The sequence below is a fragment of the Centruroides vittatus genome, unplaced genomic scaffold, assembly GCF_030686945.1.
Source record: "Centruroides vittatus isolate TY-2023 unplaced genomic scaffold, ASM3068694v2 contig_2273, whole genome shotgun sequence".
Lineage (NCBI taxonomy): Eukaryota > Metazoa > Arthropoda > Arachnida > Scorpiones > Buthidae > Centruroides > Centruroides vittatus.
In genome coordinates this window covers 83229-108948 of record NW_027121419.1, presented here as the reverse complement: position 1 = coordinate 108948, position 25720 = coordinate 83229, and the positions used below count along the sequence as shown (strand labels likewise).

At 34.1% G+C, this 25720-nt stretch overlaps 2 protein-coding genes across 7 annotated transcripts in view; one reads left to right on the top strand and one right to left on the bottom strand.

Annotated features, from left to right (window-relative positions):
- Uvrag (UV-resistance associated gene) overlaps nt 1-3278 on the top strand; it is a 33139-nt gene extending 29861 nt beyond the window's left edge. For both annotated transcript variants that reach the window (XM_067265512.1, XM_067265513.1), the window contains exon 15: nt 1626-3278. In XM_067265512.1, the coding sequence (XP_067121613.1) occupies nt 1626-2466 (841 nt within the window). In that variant the 3' untranslated portion in view covers nt 2467-3278. The remainder of the gene's footprint in view (nt 1-1625) is intronic.
- A 5059-nt stretch (nt 3279-8337) lies between these two features.
- Nucleotides 8338-25720, bottom strand: part of LOC136971022 (serine/threonine-protein kinase mig-15-like) — a 79701-nt gene continuing 62318 nt past the window's right edge. The window contains exons 21-30 of one of the 5 annotated variants that reach the window (XM_067265506.1): nt 23506-23717; nt 23044-23110; nt 18783-18851; nt 16020-16034; nt 12277-12527; nt 11450-11528; nt 11291-11371; nt 10478-10617; nt 9931-10010; nt 8338-9068 (exon numbers count right to left, since the gene is read on the bottom strand). In XM_067265506.1, the coding sequence (XP_067121607.1) occupies nt 9038-9068; nt 9931-10010; nt 10478-10617; nt 11291-11371; nt 11450-11528; nt 12277-12527; nt 16020-16034; nt 18783-18851; nt 23044-23110; nt 23506-23717 (1025 nt within the window). In that variant the 3' untranslated portion in view covers nt 8338-9037. Of the gene's footprint in view, nt 10011-10477; nt 10618-11290; nt 11372-11449; nt 11529-12276; nt 12528-16019; nt 16035-18782; nt 18852-23043; nt 23111-23505; nt 23718-25720 lie in introns of all 5 variants that reach the window. The other 4 variants (XM_067265507.1, XM_067265509.1, XM_067265510.1 and 1 more) reach the window with 4 other exon arrangements.

Here is a 25720-nt window from a genome sequence, read left to right as displayed (position 1 = left end):
GCCCGTACGGCGTTTTGTGAATAGTCAAGGTTATTACCCGAATGCCGAATCAGTGCGAATGTTTGCAACAATCGCAAGGCAGTGCTGCCAGATGCAAGAAAATAAAATTTGTTCATTTGAAAAATTACAAATAAAACATAATTCTGTATACGCTATACAGTATTATTATTCAGATGATGATCGCCGATCTAAAATAAATTCATAGGCCGTTGATAGTTTGGGGGTCGTCTTATGGGACAGATATCGACAGATATATGCTAAAACTGCATATATCTGTTTAGCATATACGACAAATGAAATTTAATCTGTACATATGCTCCTATTCAATATTCAAACGAGAACGATTAAATCTTGAAAGTACCGTATATCTCGGCAGATGAGACGAGGTATAAATTTTCGTCAAAGTTTTAGTTTCAAAAACTTTGACAAAAATTTATACCTCGTCTCATCTGCCGAGATATACGGTACTTTCAAGATTTAATCGTTCAAATCTATACAAAATACATTTTGTGAGATTTGGTTTGTGACAAATCATTGTTCTTAGTTTTGAAGTGAATGATGATTTGTATTAGAATAGATACTGATATCTTTAAAAACAAGTACAGGTTGATTGTTACTAATCTGGCATCGTTGGGATCTGTAGGGTGCCAGAAAAGTGACTTTTGTCAAATAACTGATGCTAGGTTAGAATACACACACCCAACAGCTAACCATCTCATTTTACCCTTAAAAACACCCTGTAAAATCAGTACAAGTTGTTCAATAAAGAAAAACACATATGAAATGAAGTTTCTTGTCAAATAATTATACTGTACACCTGTAACATTGAGCACCCCAAACAGTGGCAGTGGAAAATTTGAAATTATGCTAGCCGAAATTATAATCTGCATGGCAAAAGGGTAGACACGAGTCAGTCTGTTGCAGTTTGGACCGACTGGTATCTACTCTTTCCCTGCACGGACTGTAGTGCCGGATTAATAGTGGAATTGGATCACTGATTGCTGGATTAGTGACAGTCATCCTGTAATTCATACAGTTTGGCAAAATTAAAAATATTTTTTTATATTTTTGTATGTTTCTATTGCACTTAAATACTAAACAACCAAATCTATTAATAAATGATACCAATATCATATACCCAAAGATTATGACTTGTAATGAGTCCAGAATGGACTACATATAAAATTTATTCGAATTATTTATTAAAATAAAAGCTTTACTTGAATATTTTCTTCGGTATATTTTTCTTACACTCTTAAGTTTCATTTGATTATCCAGAAGGCCAGGATGGCAAAGGTGTTTGGCCTGCTGCCAGAGTATCTTTCTTGCCTGGGATTTTATGATACTGACCCAGAATGGTAAAACCTGTCATTCTAAATGACCTGGGTCAGAAATTTTCCGTGTTTTAGATGTCGGGTCGGGTCGAATGGTGTATTTTAGATATTAGACACCTATGTTTGTTTTATTATTATTATAAATATTTCTGTGTCTGCAGTCACGCTATTATTACTGTTTTAATAAAACATTTTTGTTTAAAACTTAAGTTTTAAACAACATACATAAATTATTTTTATGCCTAAATTATTAAAAACTGGAATGTATAATATGAATTCTTGAAATTTCAGCGAACAATTGGTAGGAATACCAGCATCCCTGTTGTACTTGCCCCCTTCGAACGTTTCACTTACTTCCTCGTATTCGGCCAGTCTGCAGACAGATTCGGGTGTTCAGACGTTTCCTAACGACAGTTTCGGTGTCGAGCTGTCGACAAACACCACGAACGAAACGCTGTCCGACAAGGAGAACACACACAGCCAAATGATGGAAGAGCTAAAAAAGGAAATGGAAGAAATGATACCAAAGAATGCACCCGAAGAGAACATTCCTCCAAAATTAACCGGCGTCGACATCAACAGTGCAAACTTGAGCTGTTCTCTGGACAAGGGCCTCAACGACATCAAAACTTTCAACCAATTGCAGGCAAAGAATTGGAACAACAACAATATAGAAAGCGGAAGACTAAAGAGCAAAATCCGGACGCTAGGACAGGGCCATTATCACTCGAGCGTGCCCAATCTGGCTGCTAGTATGTCCCATTCTTCTCTAGAAGAGGAGGCGCTCAGCTCCGGAGACGAGAAACAGCACCGTCCTCCCCCTCTGGCCGTCTGGACCATGGGGGGTTCTCGTAACAATTCGGACGAAGAGCAGGCCCAGGACAAGTCGAGCAACGTGGAAATCGATTCGGAAAAGTGGAAGGAAAACATCTCCGGCCTGCACGAGAGCAACTTCATCCCCCAGTGTGACGACGACAGCTACGATCAGTGCAAACAGAAGTTGCTAGATCTAACGGAGTCGGCGTTCAGCACGGATCTGACCACCCGAACCAGCCAATTGGCAATGAGGACCGGAAGCTTTCAGTTACAGAGAAACAGGACTTCGACGAGCAGCTCGCTAGAAATGGACTAAGTGAATTAATTTTACATTTCGTAATTTATGGTAGGCCCCATATTGTGTATATTACATATACAGTCGATCGTATGTACAAAATGCATATCCGTGTTCATATTTTTAAGCTTCCGTGAAGCTACGAAACCCGGCGCTCTCGGTCTGTAGATTTTAGATGCCTGGAGGCGGTTTCGATATCAAAAAACAAAGAATTTGGCTGGTAGAATCCCCTGTTAATACAATAAAAAGGGTCTTCCCGTATTAAATTGGACTTTTTATTTTAATCTTTTGGTTTAGATATTTCTTGTTTAAGTTCGTTTTTGGTTCGAATTCGTTCGATCAGGACACTTAATTCTGCTACACACTACTTCACAATAGAGCAATTCCAAGTACCCGATTGCTTGCTGTTTTCTCAATTGGTTATACTGTACTGTACGTTCCTCGGAACCAAGCATAAAATTGCTATTCGAGGAACATACAAACAATTGATAGAACAGAGCAATTACGGTTCGTAATGCGTAACTCGAGAAGAGAAAAATAACCCCCACATTCCACGTTAAATCGATTCGTATTTTGCCACCATTTGCCGGGGATTCGGACTCCGATTTAACGACATTTGGCTCCCACGTTTTCGAGACTTCATTAAGAACGGAAAGAATGAATATGAACTTTATATGATTTTCCAAAATTAATTCGAATGAAAAAAAAAACGATAGTATTGTTAATTATATTGTTTTCCATTGTTGTTGTTAATTATAAAATTTAAATTTGTATTTAAAAACTTTAAGTTCATTTTTTAATTGAAAAAAGTGAATTAAAGTAAATAAAATTGGTTTCGTTGTATTTATTCAATTATATTAAAACTGAATTAAACGTTGGCAGCGACGTCATACGAATTGAATTGTGAATCGACCAATGGCACGTGTTTAACAGGGATAGAAATCGAATCGTCACTCCGGACTGGCGATAAAAGTAGCGAGTTGCGTGTTCGAGAGAGAAGTTGCTGCAATTATCGCCGCGATAAGCTATCCTATCGCAATATTTTCCATTTGCTACCGCGAGTAAACGGACAACATGGCGGCCATCGGAGAACATTTAACATTTGAAAAGCCGTTTCATTTTTATATTCCGACAAAGTATTTTGTAACGCAAGTTGCTATATATATATTTTTATTTATTACAATTACGAAATAATGGTGATTATCGTAAATCTCTTCTCGCAAGTGGCCGGCTATGTGAAATCGCCTTTGTAGAAGGCAGGAGGCGATAGGTATTTAACTGAAACGAATGTGTCAACGCGATACCCGAGCCGAATATTGTAAAAAGTGGACTAAATATGGTGGCTGGGTAGCATTGCGCTGTAGGAAGTACTTAAAGTAGAAAATTCTGCCGGAAGAGATTAATTCAACTTGTAAACAAGATTTCTGTATTCCGCGTGATGAGGAAAAATGGCTTCCTGGTGTATTTAACAATGGAAAATCGGTCGTTGCGTTTTTTCCAACAATGCTAAACGCTCTATTATTACACGAATAATTTCTTTTGCATCTTGGTTTCTCGTCGAAGGAAAACATCTTTTTCTGGAGGGATTTCTTTTCCGAACTTGGTGCTTGTGGCATTGCAACACGACGTATGCGTCGCTTCACAAAGGAAATTACGTAAATCGCGTGTTTGACCGCGCGACATCGAACGTACCAATATTATGCGTTAATATGCAAATTAGTCTTTGTGGATGGGACATTTTGCGAAGGATTTATTACAACATTTTGGAACGAATACAAAAATGTTGCGCAACAAAACAAGGTGTTATGCCGGTATAAACGGAGGAATGGATCCAAGATTTCTGTCCAATAGCGTGTAAGTTGAATTTATCATCTTTAGCCAATACTCTATCATTTGTTAATAATATATGATACGTTAATATATCATCGTCGACATATTTTGCTAACTTTTTATCTATTTCTATCATACATATTTCGGCTAGTTTAGGGCCAATCACTGCCCATACATATTTGCCCAAATTTGAGTCTTAAGCCTAGTTTTAAGGTGTGGATATCTAATGCCATTAAAGTTAGTAATTTGTTTCTTCTCGCCTTTTTTTCCCCTAATTTTTCAATATCTCCTTTTATTTGGTGCTTTACATTAAATGCGGTTATAAATGTAAAAAAACGGTTATTTATTCCTTTTAACCTTTAACGTTTCTAAAATTTTAAAAATATATTAAAAAGTAAAACCGCACCATTGATATATTTAATTGTATATTTTAAGTATAGAAAACGAAGATCGGTTAAATTTCCATCCCCGACTTTCAGTTATGGAATATAGCTTAGGGAAAGCGAAAATTATTTTTGGTTAATGTTACCCTTAGTGCCAAGATGGCGGCTCGTCTCTGATTCTATCAAGGAAACAGTGAGACGCACGTTCTAACCTAACAGAATAAGTTAGGTTAGAACGTGCGTCTCACTGTTTCCTTGATGGAATCAGAGATGAGCCGCCATCTTGGCACCAAGGGTAACATTCTTATTTTTAAATACCTTTTAATAGATAAAGCTGACACGATTTTGCACGCGTGAGGTAAAGCTTTCATAATTCTATGGAAGAGCGTAGACTACAATTAACGCTAACGAACGAAATCCTTGAATTTAAATGACTGCTCTCTTAATAATGTAAAAATCGACTTTGTATTTCTTCAAACGATTCGGATAAAATTAACGAAATTAATTTATAACCAAAAAAATTTCACGCGCTTAAACATTACCATGCGAATTAAACGTTGCCCAAACCATGGAGGGGCATGTTATTACTCGATTACGTAATCCGAATGGCGCATTATTACCTTCACTTTTTTAACGTATACCTGCGGCAATACCCGTAAACACTTTGGGTACGACGATTCTGCCCTCGGCAAAGGCGCAGCGGCAATACGAGTGCTAGCAGACGCCATTTTGCCGAAAGGACCGCGACCGGGACTAAAAATGGCGTCGTCCGATTACGGTTTGTCAAATTCGGCAGCGCGTAGTATAATTTTCTATACGCAGCTGCTTTAGTGACGCCACCCCTTAAATGATACAATTAATGTACTAATTGTGTATAACGTACTGTACAAAAGCAAAGACGTAAGCGATACGGTTCGCTACGTCAAACCGGAAGGTGGACAGCCTGCATTACGTAACGTTTCGTAAATGTTCTCGACCCCCTCGTAACGATTACTCGCATATCTCCATCTTTATTACGTAGTTTGAAAATTTTGGTTTCAACTTTTGAAAATAATTACAACGAAAAAAAAAAGCATTTTAACGTGACAAATTAGTAAGATAAAATAAGGAACTAATAATTGTAGGAAATGGAAGTGTCGCATTTTCCCGTTAAAAATTGATACATGCGAGTCTTTCACTTGATATAGAAACTACATCATTAGGATGTGTACAAATTGTGCACTAAATATGCATCATTCTGGATAACAAAAGTTAATTCTTATGTCGTAGACAACCTTAACCGAAGCTTGTTTGTTATGGCAACGCGCACTTGGGCGATCTGCCTGGGGGATGCCTTCCGGGGTCTCTTTAAGGGAAACTGGCCCCTATTTAGGCGTTAGACGTGGTAAATATCACTAGTCTCCCTATCCGAAGAAACCTTTACTTATAACTTTTTGTCATTCGACAATAATTTTGAGGGTAGCGGCGAGTTTTATAAAAAATATTTTAGATTAATTTGTTAAGTCAGACCTGTCTCGAGATAGAGGGGTGTTGTGTCATCTCTCTCTTCCTCTTTAACTTAATTCAATTTAAATGAAATTGGTTGTTGTTATTAAATTTAATGGCATCAATGCTCCTTATACACAAGCTATCGTGCCAAATTTCGATTCTTGTAGATTCCAACATACACGCGCGAAATATTTTTTCATTTTTTTTATTTTTTTAAATACTTTTTTGGGTTCAAGAGGTCTCAACAAGGGTTTTTTGCAAATCATGTTGTGTATAATTGCCAGGGAAGTAAAATTAAGAATGTGAAGTGCATTTCTAAACTTATTGCTATAGGAATATTTTGTCCGGTTTAAGAAATGTCTTGTTTTTCCTTTCAAAATTAAAAAAAAAAACAAAAAAATGACGAGTTAAAACTTCTTTACTTTTGTACTTTTACACGAGTTAATTATTCCAGCTCATTGCCTTTACACAACACAAATGCCACGTTCCTTGACTAAAAGGAAAATGGCGGACGTATATTCAATTTTCTTTAGACATGGAGTGGCTACAGCCACTCCAGGAACTATATTGTCTATAAGTAGAAGTATAAGCCACTCTACGGTTCGTTGGTCCCGACATACCTATTTCTGCCTTTAACCACCAAAATTTTGTAAGATATGACGCGCGATCCTTAAAAGGAGGATGCGCACATGCGGCGTAACAAGGAAAAGCGGCAGAATGACGTCGCCGCAGAAGTCATTTTGTGCCGCTTTTCTCGTGCCCAAGACGCGTTAATTTTGAGCCAATAACAGTTCGTCTGGTAGTCACGTGAGAAAATACAACCACGCGGTGTTTTTAATGGTGGAAAGTTCGACGCGGTTAACCGAGATAAATTTACCCTTTCCTCTTTATTCAGATGTTAACACAAAAAGTCATATATAATTTAACTAATTCAAAGAACAAAACAACCGAATATTACTCGAAATAGTATTCTTTATCGAGAGATCTCGATCGAGGAATAAGCATATTTTGTACACCAGTCCTTTCTCGATCCAAGAAAATCTAATTCAAAATCTTCTAGCTAAATAAAGCAAGCCGTACAAAACAAACTTTGTAAACACGTGGACAGCGGCAGTGTCGGTATCGTTCGCCATCTTGAATACTGAACTCATTCGCAGAAATGTAAGCGGATTTGCCGTTTGTGCGGTTGCGCTGCCGCTTTTCCTTGCTGCGCCGCATGGTGCATCCTTCTTAAGGCTTTCTCGTTAGCGGCATTTATATTTTTGTTTTAAACCGAGCACTTTGCTGCTCGCAAAGGACGAGACTGTCTAAATACAAATCGGACCCGGCAACCGTTGACATCTTTGCTAATCCAGAAAACCTGCGCTGGAGGTAAGGAGAGTAGTAATAAAGTGCCCGTCACGGATGTAATTAAATTATTACGGCGGTACGGATGGGTGCCAACAGTCGGCCCGTCTAAATTGGATTTCTTTTCTTCTGGGTGCTGTGATTTCTGGCAGCCTCGTGCTCGTCGGTAAACTTCGGTTACGACCAGGTGCGAGGGACAATGGGTGATACCATTCTCCATCACCACTCCACGTTGGTGAAGTGGTCAAGCTTACTCGACTATCCACCAGATGTCGCGACGATGTTCTGTACAAATCCAATTTTTACCATTGATTACTACTAGCAACAATTGCTAATTGAACCTTTGTGTTAACTTCAATAAAGTAATAATGTAAAGATTTTTAAAAAAATTATACACGTTCTATTAAAATGATATATTATCTTTATAATTAACTGTTAAATGTATATATTTTAAGCTGGGAAACGACCGATCGCTTTTTCTAATTTTGTCGTCCTAAAAGTCGTGTGACCTCTTAAGGACAAACTTGTCACTCCTGGTCGATGTCCGTCATTATGAACATATTTAAACATCTACATTAATGTTTATCAACATTATTTCGAATGATTTACAAATTTGAAACCCGGTAAAAAGCGGTCGACGTCGGCCATTTCGGGACACGAGCTAAACTTCGATAACAATAGCCCGTGCTATTGTTATCGACCGCGATAATTACGCTCGGAGACAAACCGTAACGACTATTTACGGTTTCTCGCGCACGGCTTTTTACAGTAGTTTACAAAGGAAACAACCCAAAGACCGCGTCACATGCCGTCGGGAAATAACCAGCGTAACAACAGACAGAGCTCAAGTTACTGCATTTTATTTATATAAACCAAAGGGTTCGAGTAAAACGAGTAAAAGAAAAACTTTTCACAGATGATATATCAAAAAGTATGATACATAATCCATCCGTAGAAAGATGAATTTTACATATTATTATAAAATGCTTCTAAAAAATTGATTTCCATCGATACTTATTGATACTTTTTTGGGGGGGGGGAGTTTCTGTCATTCTCGTACACAACTCAGCAAGAGTATGAAAAACTTTTATGTAACATTCACGTGTAAAAAAAGTTGCACTCTATCAATCAAGCATATTTTAAGTGATATTTCTAAATGTCCATAAATTCTAAATTCACAAATGTAGAAAATTTCACCAAGTTTTTTTTTTGTCTCTTTAATAATGGCTTTTTCGTGAAACCTTACGCTTAAATTATACCCTAAAAAATCTTTGGGGAATCGTTAAACCAACGAATACGGTGCATAGTTAAATTGCGGCTATTCTGAACACTACCAACAATAAATTAAAAGGAGTAAAGATAATAAATAATAAAAAAAAACGTGTAAAATAAAATAGAACGTGAATTTTTTTAAAATATAAAATACTGAAATTGGCACTTTATAAAACAACGATATAAATAATATAAAATATCACAGTATAAAAATAACTACTGCAACCGGGCACGACAGTATTGTCTTTGTTTTTTTTTTTTTAATAATACTACTAAATTTCCACCATATGAACAGAAAACCTCCTATAATATAAAAATAAACAATTAAAATATATTAAATAATAATAATAATAATAATAAAAATAACAAACGCATCAAAAATACAAATAAAAACAATAATAAACTCAATTGTAACGAATGCTGCAATGCTGAAATTTCTTTGGGGGGGGGGGGAAATGCTTACGATTCACACACACGACCCAGAAAACAAACCGGAATTTCCGGTTTCTCGATCCACTCGCTGACTATAAAAGAAAATTAATTAATTACAATTAAAAAACAGAGGCTAATAATTACGCTTGACGGAAAGTTCGAGTGGAAATCCCGTTCGACTTTCGGATCCGATTACGCAAACTTTCTGTTTGACGTCACTAGTGCTATTATGATTTCGTTACTTTTTTTAAAGTGTTTCTATTTTATAAACCGTTTCTTACTTATTATATATATATATACATATATAATAAGTATATTTATTTATATATATATATACGAGTAAATACGGTGGAAACAAACGGATTGGGCGGGCACGCGGCTGCGTAATTGCGAATACGTAACAAAATTGGCTTGCATTTTAATTAATTGTTACGACATTAAATATACGTAAACGAGCCTCTATTTACGTCGTACGAGTACAAACGTTCGACAGATTTAAAACGTTTTAAACACTTACGAAAATCCCAATGACATTTCAGCATTTACAGGACGATTACTCTAAAGGTTCGAGATTACGCGACCTTCTTTTGTATATATATTTTTTTCTTTTCTTTCTTTATAACGTATTTGTTAAAGACAAAGAAAAATAAGAGGTACGAATACGTCTTAAAATATCGACTCGTGGTTTTCTGGAATGGAAAAATTAAATACGGACTAAACTAAATTCGATTACCACTTAGCCATTCCCGGCTTACTCAATGACATAAAATATATCTGACACGAAGAACTGCCTTTGGCCGACGAAAAAAACACCTGAAATACAAGAAAACGATGACGTCACTTATAATTATCGATTTAGTACGAAAATATAAGTAATAATCTATAATATGAATTCTTTACCGTCCAAATACAAATTATACGGGACGCGGATGGTTCACGAACCCGTGTAATGATTCTCCACCTAGTGGTCGACTGGTGTATCACCCGCGTCCGATGAGTTCTAAGGCGCTTCGAACATCGGGTTTTGTCTTTACAACCGGGGAAAGCCGCTTTTTAAATCTAATTTTCACTATTTCAATTGTCGAAGCGAATGAAGTCGACGATACAAACAATTGAAATATTTTTCGGCGTATAAATCGAGTCAAGGTCGAAAAGAAACCGCAAATTTTTTGGGGCGGTCCGTCCCTTTTCCGGTTTGTAAAAGGCCGTCTTAACTTAAGTTTAATACCGTAAAACTAAGCGTTTTAAAGAGAGAGAGAGAAAAGAAAAAAGTTTCATACCTTATCATTTTTTTCGCATAGAAATTTTAATCTCTGAGCTTTTTTATGCATGAAGACGCCGTCTAAATGGCCGTTTTCCACGCTCCTTATTTCGATCGCTTTATTTCCCCATCCCATGATTTGCTCAGTTCCAATATAAGCTGAAAAAAGAAACAATAGATTTTTATTCTGTTTACCGGTTACGGCGGTACTCCAATTCAAAGCCATTTTTTTTCCCCCATAAAAAAAGTTAAAGGAAATTAACCCGTTCCCTAACCCCAAAAAAGCCCGTTTTAATTCACAATTTGTGCTGAAATAACGCAAGTAAATGCTCTAGTTAATACTAAACCGTAATTAATTGGGTATTATCAATATTTTGCTATTATTAATAATTAGATATTAAGTAATTTGCCATTGGAGATAGACGTTAGGCGCCATCTCTTATCTAAATTAATAATAATATTAATTTAAATAAATAAATTTAGAACGACCTTAGTTAATGCATAAAACTATAATGGATTTAAAAACAACGGAAAAAGTAATTAATGCAATAAAACGCGTAAGAAATTGGCACGAGTATCGACGGATTTTTCGTTGTTTGTAGCCCAAAATAAAAATTTATAACTTAACCCGATGTGGCAACACTTCAGCGTAGTGAGTGACCGCACTGGAAGGCCGTCTTCGTTGGCGTTCAAGTTTCCAAAAAAAAAGGTTCGACTTTGGAGGCAAAATTCCCCGGAAAAGTCGAACACTTTACGTTTTGAATGAAAGAACGAACCGATTTAATCAAATCACGTAAAAAAGATACCGTACTTACGATTACACGTAACTTACCGACCGACGATGGCATTTCGCCCCACTGCAACACGATGTTCTTGATAACTTTACCGGAAGTGTTGACGTAAATTCCTTCGTCTGTACAAAAACAAATGAATGTTTTCAGATATTATATTTGGATAATTAAAAATTGCAACGAGCGTAAATTCTACTCACTATCGTAGCAAAGTAACAACTGCAGTCCATTCGAATTTGGCAAAGTGACGATGGCGTAGGGTGTAATGGGTCCTTGATTCTACCGGAGATAATAGAAAAGTACTTGAGATTTTATTGAGCCATAAAGAAAATATTTTACAAATTAATATTCCCCCGATAAACGCCGGGCGATGGAAGTTTAGCGCCTTGCAAAGTGCCCACTAGCATTTATTGACGGATTGCAGGGACATCGAGGAGTCTATTCGCCACGTGTATAGTGTTCGATGCCCATTGGCCTCGTGAGCACTTGACCAAACACTACACCCTGGTCGTGTATGCATATAATGATTCTAAGTAAAGAACACTCCAAACTGCAGAATTTCGCCACCAGAAAATCGGAATTTACATTTTAAATATTGCAATTAACAATTTATTAAACGCAATATATTCATCTTAATCACAGGAATAATTTGCTCATAGCAATTTGGTAACTGTAATTAAAGGCAAAAGGTTGAGGTACTCGACATTTACAGTCAGTGATGCCAATTTAAATTTTCCCCCTAAATTTAGAGGCCCTGAAGTGAAAATCTGTTTGTCCGAATCGTCGAGAGACCAATATTTTTTCGATAGTCACTGCACCCGGAGCAAAACTATTCAGGGGGAATCTCGGGTCTGTTTAGGGGATTTACACGACAGAAGGTTGGCAACTTTCCTTATTTCGTCGGAAGGCGCTCTCACCACCCGTTGGCCCATTCACTTTTAGAAAAGCGGCATTCTACGAAGAGCTCATCACGAGTAACACTTTCAATTGTGTAAGAATTTTCGGGATAATTATTACAATTACTCACATGAACCGGAAGATATACGTCGTAGAGAGTGCTGGAATCCAAATCTACGGCGTGGAATCCCGTCTGAGAGCCATAAACTACTTTCAGTCGAACTCCTTCTTCGATCGTCATGTCGACCAGAAGGGGTTTGTGTAAGAGATCCGGGAACGACTTGAAGGCCATGAATTTGTGATATGGTTTGGGAGCCCAGGCGTAGATTTCTATCCTTTCCTTCAGTGCTATCACCAAAAATTTTATCTTCTCGTATTTCACTGAAATATTTCGTTAAAAATTGCGGTATTTAGTTTCATTCGTAAGCGAAATTACCACGTGCAAGAATTATTTGTAAATCGTACGCGGCATTTGCAGAATGGTTGGCGAGCAAGCGGAATTCGTAAATTCCGAGAGAAATTAATTGGGATTCTTATTTTTCGTGTAAATCAAACAACATAGAATAAATTATTCGTAGATGGCTGGAGATAACGTCTGACTCGTGGAAATTAGGAACGAAAATCACGCGTTATTTGGTATACCGGATTCGTAAACCAGTGAGCGTGAGTCCCCGAAAATACGATTTACACTTCACATTTACCAATTTCTACAAAAACTACACGAGAGGCCATTCTCCGCTTCCGGTCGCTGGACAATTTCACTCGTTGTCACGCAACAAAGTTAACCTTTAAGAAAAACTAACACAAAGCTTAAGAACACGCCGATTGGTTTAACCGAAGCGACGTCACGCGTGACGTCGATCTCGAGTCGATTCTTTCCGTAGACAGACTATAAACTGTGGCAAACAAGAACAGTCGCCCCTGCAATCGGCCCTAAATCATTAATGCAGACGTCGTCGTATGTATGGCTTGCTTGCCACAGAAACTCGGCAACAACAGGGGTGTTTTCGTGATATCCGGAGAAAGGTCGCTCGCTCATTTCTGCGAAACGAGGAATACACGCGGAAGACGGCCGGAACCGACACCTAAAATGTTTTTAACGAATAATTTTGGCAATCTCAATCGAGTGGGTCTTGTTAAATTTATAAATACACCTATACGATAACGTTAGAAAACTTATATATACACACACAAATTTTACAAGTATGCACAGGTATACATTCCGAGAAATACGTCATTATGCAACCGTCACAGAGTGCGAGTATTACACTACACGGTATAGGCTATACGTAACATAATAGTAAGTATTTGTGTATAAACAGAAAAGATAGAATGTGGCTAGGAATTTTTTGACTCCATTATAATCTTACGGAACCTTGTTTAAGTAATTCGTCGTTAAGCGATGTACACCTGTATTAATACAATTATTAACGGCAAATAAATAAATAAAGCATTGCAGTCGTTAGTAAATTTTGAAAAGGTAACAATGATAAAAGACAGAATTTATTGTTTTTTTAATGCTGCGTAACTCGATTACGAAATTATTGAAAGATTCAGAATGCAATAAGGGGCCGTCCATTAATTAGGTGTACGGTTTTTGAGTTGCGTACAATGACGGCTTCCATTGTACGCAGCGGGAGGAAGAGGAGGAGAGTAAACATCTTCCTTTCCCTCCTCTTATTATTGTACACGTAATTAGAGGTAGTGGTTTACCTCCTACCTCCAAATTCATGCGCCACTAACACCACCGGAAAGTCCACGTGGCCATACCTCGACCCCTCCCTTCCCTATCGTGTGCGACGACGTACTTTTTGTGTACACCATCCCCCGTTAAACCGTAAACGCAATTAATGGACGTTTTCTAACCGAAAATATACGAAGCTCAAATATAATATGATTTTCAAAGAATAATTATGGTACACTCTCGATAATTGAAACCAATTACGGCACGGTATCGTTCGGATTACCGAGAGTGCACGTCGGCCAGGCAAGAAAATACGAGGAAGACAAAAAATTACACTGTGCTGGAAATGGATAGTAACGCACAAAATTACGTCACAATGGATTCCCGTCACTTCTCTAACGATAAAAATCGACCATATTATAAACAATATCAATTTAATAACCCAGAGTTGACAAAGCACGTTAATAATTGGAAAGTTCAGAGGCAAAGACCACGACTACCAGCGAGATGCAAAGACGTTAGCAGCTATATTATCAATGGGAAATCTAAACAAGAACAAGAATTTAGGACTAATACAACCATACAAATTAAGCTAAGTCAGACGGAATGCCTGGGACGTATTTTGAATAATTGACAAAAATAAAAACCTGCAAGGATTCAAGGCGGTAAATTTTACAGCTTGATCGGCGTTGTGTCTTCATTCCCGTCATTAATTACATTAAGTCGATAATTATATACGATTAATTACTGATTTTGCATGAATATTTTTTTCTGGAAAAACTTAATCTTTGGCTTTAGTGCCCTACTGTACATTTTATATCGTGGTTGTTGGCGCTGCTTTGCTTCTATCCTAAGCTTCTCTGCAGAGAATGTAATTTGTAGCAAACTGTCGCTGCTTATGGCTCGAGAATTTACTTCTCTTCGCGTTTACAAATTCAAGAACAATAAGCAAATTCACTTTAAACATAAATTTTTAATTTACTTTTAACAGTCACAAAGAAAAAGAACAGTTTAACAGACTGTAAAATGCTATTCAAGTTAATTTTGTTAGTGTTTTCCATGTTTTTTTTTTGTTTCAATCATCCTGTGGATATTAGAGGACCTTCTTATCGAATCCCTTAAGGGTTGGGTCAACCCACTACGGGACAGCCAACATCCCAAAGAATATCTGGGGTTTTTGACCCGTCCGGATTCGATGTTGAGTCCAAAAGCGTGCCGAGGATAGGCACAAAGATATATGACACTTAGTTTTAATAGTGATTCAGAATTATGAACAGTACTTAGGAAACATGAGCTATCATACATCTGAAGGAAAAAATCCCATATAAACACAGGCCTTACATTCAACATTATTTCAGTTTAAATGTAAAAACTATGTAACACTAACATTCAGAACAGACACGTAGTATCTAATTATTAATTACATAATGTTGAAAACCCCCGCTTTGTTTGTTAGTGGTTTTCTTATTACATTTTATATGTACACATACTGTACATGTTGAGTATTGGCTGACATGCTCTCTTCTTTCCTTCTATGCAAGCAATACGTGCGCATACTGCAAAGTGAATCCAGACGGGGAAGTACATTTCAAATTCTTTCTGTACCATCAGTTTACACTGTTGCTGTGTTTAATAAACTTGTTTTCAAAACCAAGCTGCATTCTACTTGTCGTTCATTTTGTTTACTGCTTCCCTAAACATGTATAGGTAATTTCTTCATTGCAAAGCTTTAGTTCTTTAACTACTGACAACGAGACCAGTGTTCATATGGGATTTTTTCCTCAAAATATGCCGTAGTAGCAACTTACTAAGTTCTGTTAATACATTCTGAATCACTCTGTATAAGTGTACTTCTGTGTGCATACTGTGTTTCCTGTAAGTGGTTTCAAGTCGGTAATTCAGAAAATAGATTCATAATAAAAAAATTGATAATGAAAGGTTAAAGTTTCCGAGGCCTTCTGTTCCCCTTCTGGAACGAGGGGCAACTTCAAAAGTTCAAATGAATCCAGCCCAATTTTTAATATCTTTTGGTTTCTCTTTGAAAATGTAAAAAAATTGAAATGATTCCATTTGAAATTTTGAAGTTGCTGCATGTTTCATAGTATATAACAGAACCAATGGATGCAAGATACTTCATGTTTTTTAAATATTGTAACTTAAATAGTATAACCAATAGGAAGAATTCTCACCTGTTGTCTGGTGTGCTGATGAAGAGAAGCAGAATCCACAGAAGGAAAAAAAATAAACAAATATAAGAAGAGTAATAGTTTTGATAGTTAAAAATATATATAATTAATTAATAAAAGATTAAGAGCTGATACTAATATTAAAAATTATATATAAAATACAGTAAAATTTGACACTGTGATTAATGCATCTTTTTATATTTCTAGTTCTTAGTGTTCGAATCTTCCAAGAATATAAATTAATTAATAAAGTACTAAGAATATTGATTACAAGGCAAATGGCATTAATTACCAACTTATCAGAATGTTAAACTATTTAATTATTAATTTATCCATATTTAACATTCCTTTGTTTACTGATGGCTGAGCAGATAAAATCACCAAACATCGGGAGTTGTGGATGACCAACTCCCACTATTCCGTCAAAGGGACGGACTTGCAATAGAATACTGGGATAAGTGGCATTTTCTGGGTTTTCTTCGCACGCCTAACACCTAAATAGGGGCCAGTTTCCACACAAAGTCCCCAGGAGGTACCCCTCACAGAAGACTGCCCTCATGCTGCATTGTCTTATCCCATTAATTCTACAATTCTTTATATTCGGTAATTTTTTTTCACTCAATTTTGTTTAAATTAAATTTAAAAATATGATTATTGTCACCAATCTTGCCGAAATTTTCAGTTTTTTTCCCTACATAAAAATATTTGGTTCAACTGAGATTGTAAAAACTAGTATTATTATTTTAGATAGTGGATTTGCTTATGAAATCTGATTTCATCCGAATATAAAATCAATCCTTGTCTCAATAGTGTTACACAAGGGCACTGTAAGTGTCTGTAATTAAAGACAGGATAATAAAAGCAGGACAATGGCTTTTTTCTATTATCAATTGAATCACCCTATTCATTCATTACACAATGTCTAAAAATAGACAGTATTAACTCTTATTTTGAAAGCAAATGTTATTCTTGAAAGGGAAATTTAAAACTGATTTTTTTTAAATATTTTAATTTGTTAATAATTTCTTTCCAGGCCTTCATACAAATCTGTTTTATGACAGAACTAATACCACACAGTTTAATTTGATAAAGAAATGTTTCAGAATGGAATTCAGCTTTATTATTCTTGGCATTTTCAAAGAATTTCAGATTGGATCTCTCAAATATACAACCATTTAGTTGTATGTTAATCTAAATTATTGAAATAATTAAAAAATACAAGTAACAAATGATGAAAGATAGTGTAAGACTATCATCCCACACCTTTGCAGGCAAAGGAAGACCTTGGAACAGAGTATGAATATACATTATTATATAATGCAGTGTATGATGAGAATTTGAAAATCAGTATTATAAATTTTCATAATTTTCTTCTACAGATTTCAAATTATCATTCATTTGTCAGAAAGTCATTGTCATTGAGTTTCACTTGTCTGGAAAATATATACACACAGTAAACTAGCATGTATTTATTTTCCAGATATCAGGATTTAAGAAATAAAGAAAAAGGCATTAAAAATGTAGGATAACATTAAAATAAGTAATCTTGCTGGCATCTTTGTTGGAAGAATACTCTGTTATAAGTCTTCTTAGCTTTGGAAACCTCCTTTGTAGATTTATTTTGTATATTTCTCCTTTTTTTCTGTTTAATATATCAACCGTAATTGGTCAATGTACTCGCATTCAAAGTTTACTCAAAAATTTCTTTTATATCTTGGCGAATTCTATCAACTTCCTTTTTGTCCAAGGTATTGCTTAGGTTACGGACACGGTACTTTTCCCTTGTCAACCCTTTAATTACTCCCATTCACATTTGGCTAGAATGGTATTTCCTATTTGCCTATGGGTAGGTCTACTAAAGATTGATTGATTTATTTTAGAATGGTATGCCACCTACAGAAAACTGTAGTTTATCTCTCATAGGGACCTCCTCCCTTTAATTTAGAAATTTTAACCATGGATAAATAGAAATGCAAAAACTAAATTTCTAGAAATCTTAACTTCTGTAGCATACATTCCACAACACTTTTAAAACCAAAGTGTTATCTATTTATAAGAAAATTAGATATATTTCTGATACATGCTTATAATCCTGTTTGTTGATAATTTTCTTACATTAATTTTTACAAATATACACTATTTCAAGCTGAGAGATATTTCAGAAAGTTACTAATTTTTGTCTAATGTCTAATGTTTTGGAAGACCTTAATTTACGCAAAGTAATGACGAGATAATCTTCGGACTAACAGAGCATTCTCAAAGTACATTTTTTGATTTTGAATGGCAGTAATTGTAACTTTGCTACTCTTATTCTGGAATTAACATTCCTATTTAAATCATTTCTTTATAAAACGTATATAGAATATTTAGAAAAATTTCTACTGCTATAGAAAAAGCAGGCATTTTCATTGTAAGTGTGAACGAATTAGTGAGTAACAGTAACAATCTGGTAGAGCCAGAAACAGGACATGTAATGAGTAAATTATTCTCACCATAAAATGCTTTACAATTGCATTTATTCCAAATAAGAACTTTAATGTCAAAGTTTTATAAATAAACTTTCAGTGTCAAATTTTCTGTAATAATTATTTATAAAGATTTCATAATAAATATCATAATAATAAAAATAAGACAATTTTAAACAAGCAACAGTCATGCAACGAATGTAAAAAGTTAACGTCATGCCACGAAATGGATGGAAAGTAAATTATGTAACGGTAAACGAGAAATCTTTAAATAAAAAGAAACACCGAAGAAATATATTACCATTTCCACTCCAAATACGAAAAGTGTTTTCCCAATCCTTAAAGCCATGTTGTGGAATTGACCAAACCACTTGAATTGTACAGAAAAAAAGAACATATTGTTGAAACAACATAGTTCCTCTGTACATAAATATGTCTTGAAAATAATTATTATCCAATGACAACAGAAAATTAATTTTAAATATCATAAAAATACTAAGAAAAATGAAAACAAAAGGTTGCATTTTTCATTTTTTTTTTGTAAGGCTGGATCTATAAATAAATGGCCAGTCACCTCCGGCTGATTATTTATTGATCCACCCTTATATATTAATTTTGCTATAAAAACATTTAAATGAAATAAAAATAATAATTCATATTTTATTACATATAAATTATTCCAAAAACTTTGCAATTTATAATAAGATATATTATTTCTAATATTATTTTTAGAAGTAAGGAGTCCAGATAATGTATTATTAAGAATTTTGTTATTATTCATAAAATTTAAAAATGTAAACACGAGCTAATAAATTATATGCTTTAAAATGTCCTATGCTCTTGAAATTAATTGAATTTATTCTCGCATTAGTAATGGGATTTTAAAAATGTTTGTATACTACACACTGTTACGCTTAACATTGGAAATGTAAAGTAAGTATATTGTTATTTAAGCATTAAACATCTGAGAAATTACAAGAATTTACCCAAAGGAATTTTATAAATTTAAGAGATTCATTTAAATGATCTTTATTGAAATCTTTCCAATAAAGCTATCATAATAAATGCTGTATGCAGTAATAGAGATTATTTATACACAAAAACAATATTTATCAAAAAATATATGTCAGTGGCCAAACTGCAGCACTTATACACCCTTAAGGCAACTCCTGTATACATATTGTAACAGAAATACATATTCATTGTATAAAATACAGTTTCAATAGAGATTGTGGATCTTGTACGGTACATGTAATAGACAATATACAGCTCCTGTCTCGACAAAGTTGGCCAGCTCTGGCATATATATATATATATATATATATATAATTATTTATTGCATTTTACATAAACTATAGCAAATAAAATTACTTACATATATCTTTAAAAATAATAAATTGTGGTATGCATAAATAGCCACAACCTATTTTGTTAGTAGTAGTCAATGCTAGTAAGGCTAAATTAAATCAATATATCAGGCAATATTTTCACAACAACCAATTACATCCAAAAGGATGTCAACAAAACTCATAAAAATCACACAATTTTCATTTTGTTCATTATAATCAAGCTTCTAAGTTTTTCAAGGAAAAAAAAAAGGAATCAGAATACAAACAAAAGAAAATTTACATTCTACAAACTTGTTATTTACATAACTTATTACGTCAAAACATTGCAAGCGTATATTAGGATGTAATATGTAAATAAGTGTTAATATGTCTACTTAAATAATTAAATTAAGATTGGTATGCATTAAGTTGGCAAAAAATGAGACACCGTATGCTGCTACTTACTTGTAAGAGTATAATTATTTTTATTTTATTTTCTGTATTAATTATAAAGTACAAAATAATCTCAAATGTCTTATTCCTATTTTGTTTCTGATATAAATAAATATGAACAAGTTCTTGTTACCAAATTATTATTAATCTTGTCTTATACAGTTCTTACTTATGTATCAGAATTTATCATCATTTTAACATACAAAGTATTATATTTATAAATAATTTCTCATAGCAGATTATTTTCTTTGTCAGTTATGACAAAATTCTATCTAAAAACTATGATAATCTTTCAAATTCAATAAAATAGATAGTCACAGTTTACGTGTGTTTTTCAATTTTGCACATTCTAAGGACGCAATTTTATGCTAATTTAGATTTCAGAAAATACTCTGGCCATTCCAAATATATTACGAGTTATTACTTGCTCAATCATCACTTAAAATATCAATTATATCAACCATATATCAATGAATACAGTCAATTAAAAGAAATTATCTCTTAAAATATGAAAAAAATAGAGTTGACTGTCAAGATTGCATCTAAAATGCAATATATCTCAAGCCTACGATTTCTATATGTGACATTAAATCTAAAAGGAAAAATGAGAAATCTTATATATTATTCGAATTGATAATTTTATAAAAATCATTACAAGAGAAGCAAACTATACAAGAAAAAACAATTTTAAATCTCTAAACAAATTACAAAAACTGGTAATTATGTATTTTAAAATGAAAATAAATTCAAAAGAATACAACACAACGTAAATGTAACCATCATTGAATAACTGCAGAAAAAAACACTTTACTATAAATTATATTCCACGAGATGCTAATACATTTGCATTTGAAATACTTGAAAGTAAGAAATTCAAACAAATCTACCATATTAGATATTTTCTGAAGAAAAATTTGAGATAAAAATTACAAAAATTCAAATTAAATAAACAATCAGTCCATGATGTACAAAAAGGTATCTTATCACTCGAGATATATTCTTAAATCAACTGAACAAAACACAAGATTGTATGAGGTATTATTCTATCCTGCACAAATTCTGTCAATTTTGTATGTCTAGAATGACCTAAGTTTTTTAAAAGATTTATAGTGAAATAGAAAAATGAGGGAATTGCTATTTCAATGATTACTATTTTTATTGAAAATATAAAAACTGAGAACAATTTATGAACATCTGCAATCAAAGATACTATCAATACTATGTATGTAAGGAATTTTAGAACTGATTACTTCAATTGAAATTTATTGTATTTAAATTTTAAATCAAACTTTATAAAAACACTTAATTGTTTCATTTCATTTTCAAATATTCACATTAAATATCCCCCAGTGACAAAAAAGTTATGCACAGAGAAGAAAATGTTGGAATAAAATATAGCTTTATCAGTGTAATAACAATGAGAATAAGTGATTACAATGTCACAGAGTAAAGGCGCAATTCCTGTGAAGCAACAATATAATTTAAAAAATCCTTTTGTATCTAGTAGGATTGCCTCTTGCCTGTATATGTGCAGCAATATGGTCAAGTATGAAGGCACTTTATGCTACTATTTGACAGATTTACCCACAAATGTTGTAATTGCTATTTTATATATCTCAAACTTGTAATGCCCAAAGTTGATGCCCCATCTAGTTCAACGAATGCTTGATAAGTGACAAATTTGGAGACTGGCCAGGCCAAGTAAGTGTGACAATGTGAGAGATGTTTGCACAAAACCTAGATGTGTGGGGCCCTGTATCATCTTGCAGGAAAATGGCTATTTGCAACCCTGTCATGGAAAGTAACAAAGGTTCAGGATTTCCCTATATTCTGCTGTGCCATCAATGTCCTTCACACCACTATTAGGGTTGTTGTACGAGATGGATTCCCAGATTAGCATGCCAGTACGGGAAAAGTAAAGGGGCAGAATTGAAGAGCTCACTATTAATCCTCAAAGCATTAACATGGTGGTCATCCATTCCCAAACTGACCAGGACTCATTGCCAGAAATAATACGCTGCCAATTTTTAGCAGTTTTTGCTTCTTTGTCATGATACTACTGCAAACAAAGCTGGCAATTCTGGGCTGCTAACAATAGGAGACACAGAAATTGTCATGCATGCAAATTTGCCTCTGTTAATTGTCTGTCAACAGTAAAGGACAGAATTCTGTAACAAGGCTTCCATCTACTTTGAATAGTAGACAAAGATGCCTTTCAACTGTTTACATTTATTTCACAATCACAGATCATCTCTCCCGGTGGCTAGTCTAGAGCATCTAGAGCCTGCCTGCCATGTGTATGTGCCTTGACATATTCACTATCTCCAACACCACCTCACAGTCAGGTCAGAATGACGCAGATGGCAAGCAGTTTGGCAAAACAACTGTCCTGCTTCCCTCAGGCCCGATGATGCAATCCGCCAAGCTCTGCCAGCTGTGCATAATGTCCTGACTGCACTGTACAGGCATGTTCAACATTCAAAGAGCTACAAACAGCAGATACACTATGAATTCTGAAAACAGCAAGCCTTTATGAGTTTCCTAAAGGATAGCAGGGTAGCAATTTTAAGGCACTCTAGTGGCATTATCCAGCATGTAATCAGACACAACCGTAATCATTTACTTGTGTGTCTGAGAAGGCCGATTAAACAATTCTACCTGCATATGTAACTTTTTAGTCAACGAGTGTAAATACATACATGAGTCAATACAAAAAAAAAAAAAAAAAAAAATTAATAAAAAAATCTGAAGATTAGTTTGTTTAAAAGATATTTTATTTACCTATTTTAAAATGCACAGCTCCTTGTAAGTCTCCTACATTGATCCAACCATTCTTTCTTTCCACTTGCTGTAACAATGTAAGATTAACATATTACGAAAATAATATAACTTAACATATAGTAAAAGAAACATTTATTATATAGTAATTTTATATTTTAAATATTTTTAGTTTCATTTTAAAGAATTTCAATTCCATTTTATAAAAATATTTTTTATTAAATAAGCTCAAAATGGAAATTATATTAAATCTAAATGGTAAACATTTCTTTCTAATAGTATTTTATAAAAAGAAAGCTTCAGTTTAAAATTCTTTATCCTTTAAAAAGTACTTTTCTTAAAGATTGTTTCCATTTAACAAAGAAAAATTAAACTTTTATTTCGGTGAGTAATTTGTCACATTTAATACATAAACTGAGATTTATTCCTTTTGCTTTTACATTATATAAAAAAAAATAAACTTACTCCGTCTGTTCGAAGAATCTTGCCTTTCAACCAAGACAAATAATAGACACGCACTCGAGATTTTTTACCAGATATGGTAATTAAAATATTCTGTCCTTCCAGCACTTCCATTTGTTGAAACCTCCTTCGTGATATTAGCTGATAAACTTTCCCTTGTCCGCTTCGATCTAGCAACATCAAGCCATTTTCTGTTCCAATCAACAGATTCACACCTAAAATCATTATTAAAAAAAAAAAAAAGATATTACAATTTTTAAAAAGTTCTTGTCGTATTATAAATAATGGAACTATAAGGTTTAAACAGAATTTTTAACGTAACATTAATTGTATAATAATAAGTAATTTTTTACTAAAATAAAAGAAAGTGTGAAATAAAGTATAAATATTAAAGCACATTATAAAGACTAATAGAAAATCACTTAAATAAGATGAAATAGACTAGAACAGAAATTCGTGTATTCTTCCATACGTGAATTTCTGTTATAGTCTATGGGAAGAAGCTCTCTTCACATCCATCCATCTCACACCACAGGAATATCACATGGCAGACTCGACCTTTATTTTGAGGCTCTTCCCCAACTCATTATGACAAAATTACTTAAAAAGTCCCTCTAAATTTATTGTTTGGGTTTATTTTTAATAATTGTAATTTTTTTTTTTTTTTTTAAATTTTAGAATACAGAAGATTTAGCATATAGCATTAGCTTATAGGTGGAGAAGGACCTCAAAATAAAGGTCAACTCCATCGTGTAATTTTGTTATCCATACCTACGTAAAGGGCAAATGTAAAAGCCTCGTTTTCATATTTTTTATTTGGCAGTAAATTTTAATTCGATTTCCTGAATATTTATTTATTTTTTCTAAAGTCTTCTATTATGAATTTAATTAGAGCTGATTTCTACCAATTCAATAAACCATATTGAAAAAAAGAAATCAAGCTTTACTGACTATCATTAACAAATTTGGCATTCCATTGCATCTGATGACAAATATATTCTGTGAATAATATATAGAGTGATCCATTTGAGATGTCGTAAAATTAAATGCGTAGAAAATAATGAAATTTGAGGTTATTGAGTGTTGTGTCGACATGTTAGAAGGTTGCCAGTTTCTGTTTAAAAAAAATTCAACACTCAAGAATGTAATGGTGGATGGTGTGCAGTTTGTACAGGACAGATGCATAATCATGTTGCTGTGATGCTTGAGATTACTGCACATGGTACGGAAACATATTCAATCAAGCACAGTCTTCTGGCACATGCAATACAGAATGTCATGTTCCAATGTCAAATAACTTCTTTGGACTCTGAATTGTGGCCCAACAAACACTCTCTTCTACTGACATGAGGAAAAGTCAGACCGATTTATGAAACTTCTGGTAATGTTACACAATGTCACAAGACAAATGGAAATTATAAACTTTTTGGAACTACCTCTAAACAATAGTAGCGCACACTCATTTTGCATACTATACTAAGCACTAGCCCCTCTGTGGTGCGACCGCCATTTTGCATTCCCGTGCACATGCGCCACAACATGGCAGAGTTCCAAAACAAACACGCACCGTCCAAAACTGACAACCTTCTGACACTTAGCGATGTATAATTGCATTACTTTATTTTCTAGACATTTTTAATTTTACAATAAACCAAATGGAACACCCTGCACTTTCCCATGAAGAATATATCATATATATTTTGTCAAGAATGTATCGGTAAGTTTTTAAAATTTACCAACATGCTCTTGTCATCTAGAAAACACACACAAATACTTTGCACATCGTGCTACATAAAACAGCTCTGAATAATTAAGGATTTTTTAATATGTTTATATATTATTATTTTATAATTTTGTACTTTAGTTATGCATCAGGATAAAATTTATATATTTTTTTTTAAAATAATACAACAGAAATGCTTTTGATTGTAAAAATACGGCAAATGTCAAGCCAGCTTCACACATTTGCTGAATAATTGCCCATTAATCCTTTTGATTCAGCACAATATACCGACAAAAAGTGGGAAATGGCAAATACCGAATATTAAGCAGAAGTGAATCATCCACACTTCTCAGTACTGGCCAAATGTTTGCTGGGTATTCAGCAAATATGAAATGTGCAGAGGCAGCTTCGTACGCTTTTGATTGGGTCAATAGCAAAAGCTAATTTTTAAAAGGATGAACAACCAGACAGCTTTAGACAAGAACATGATAAAGT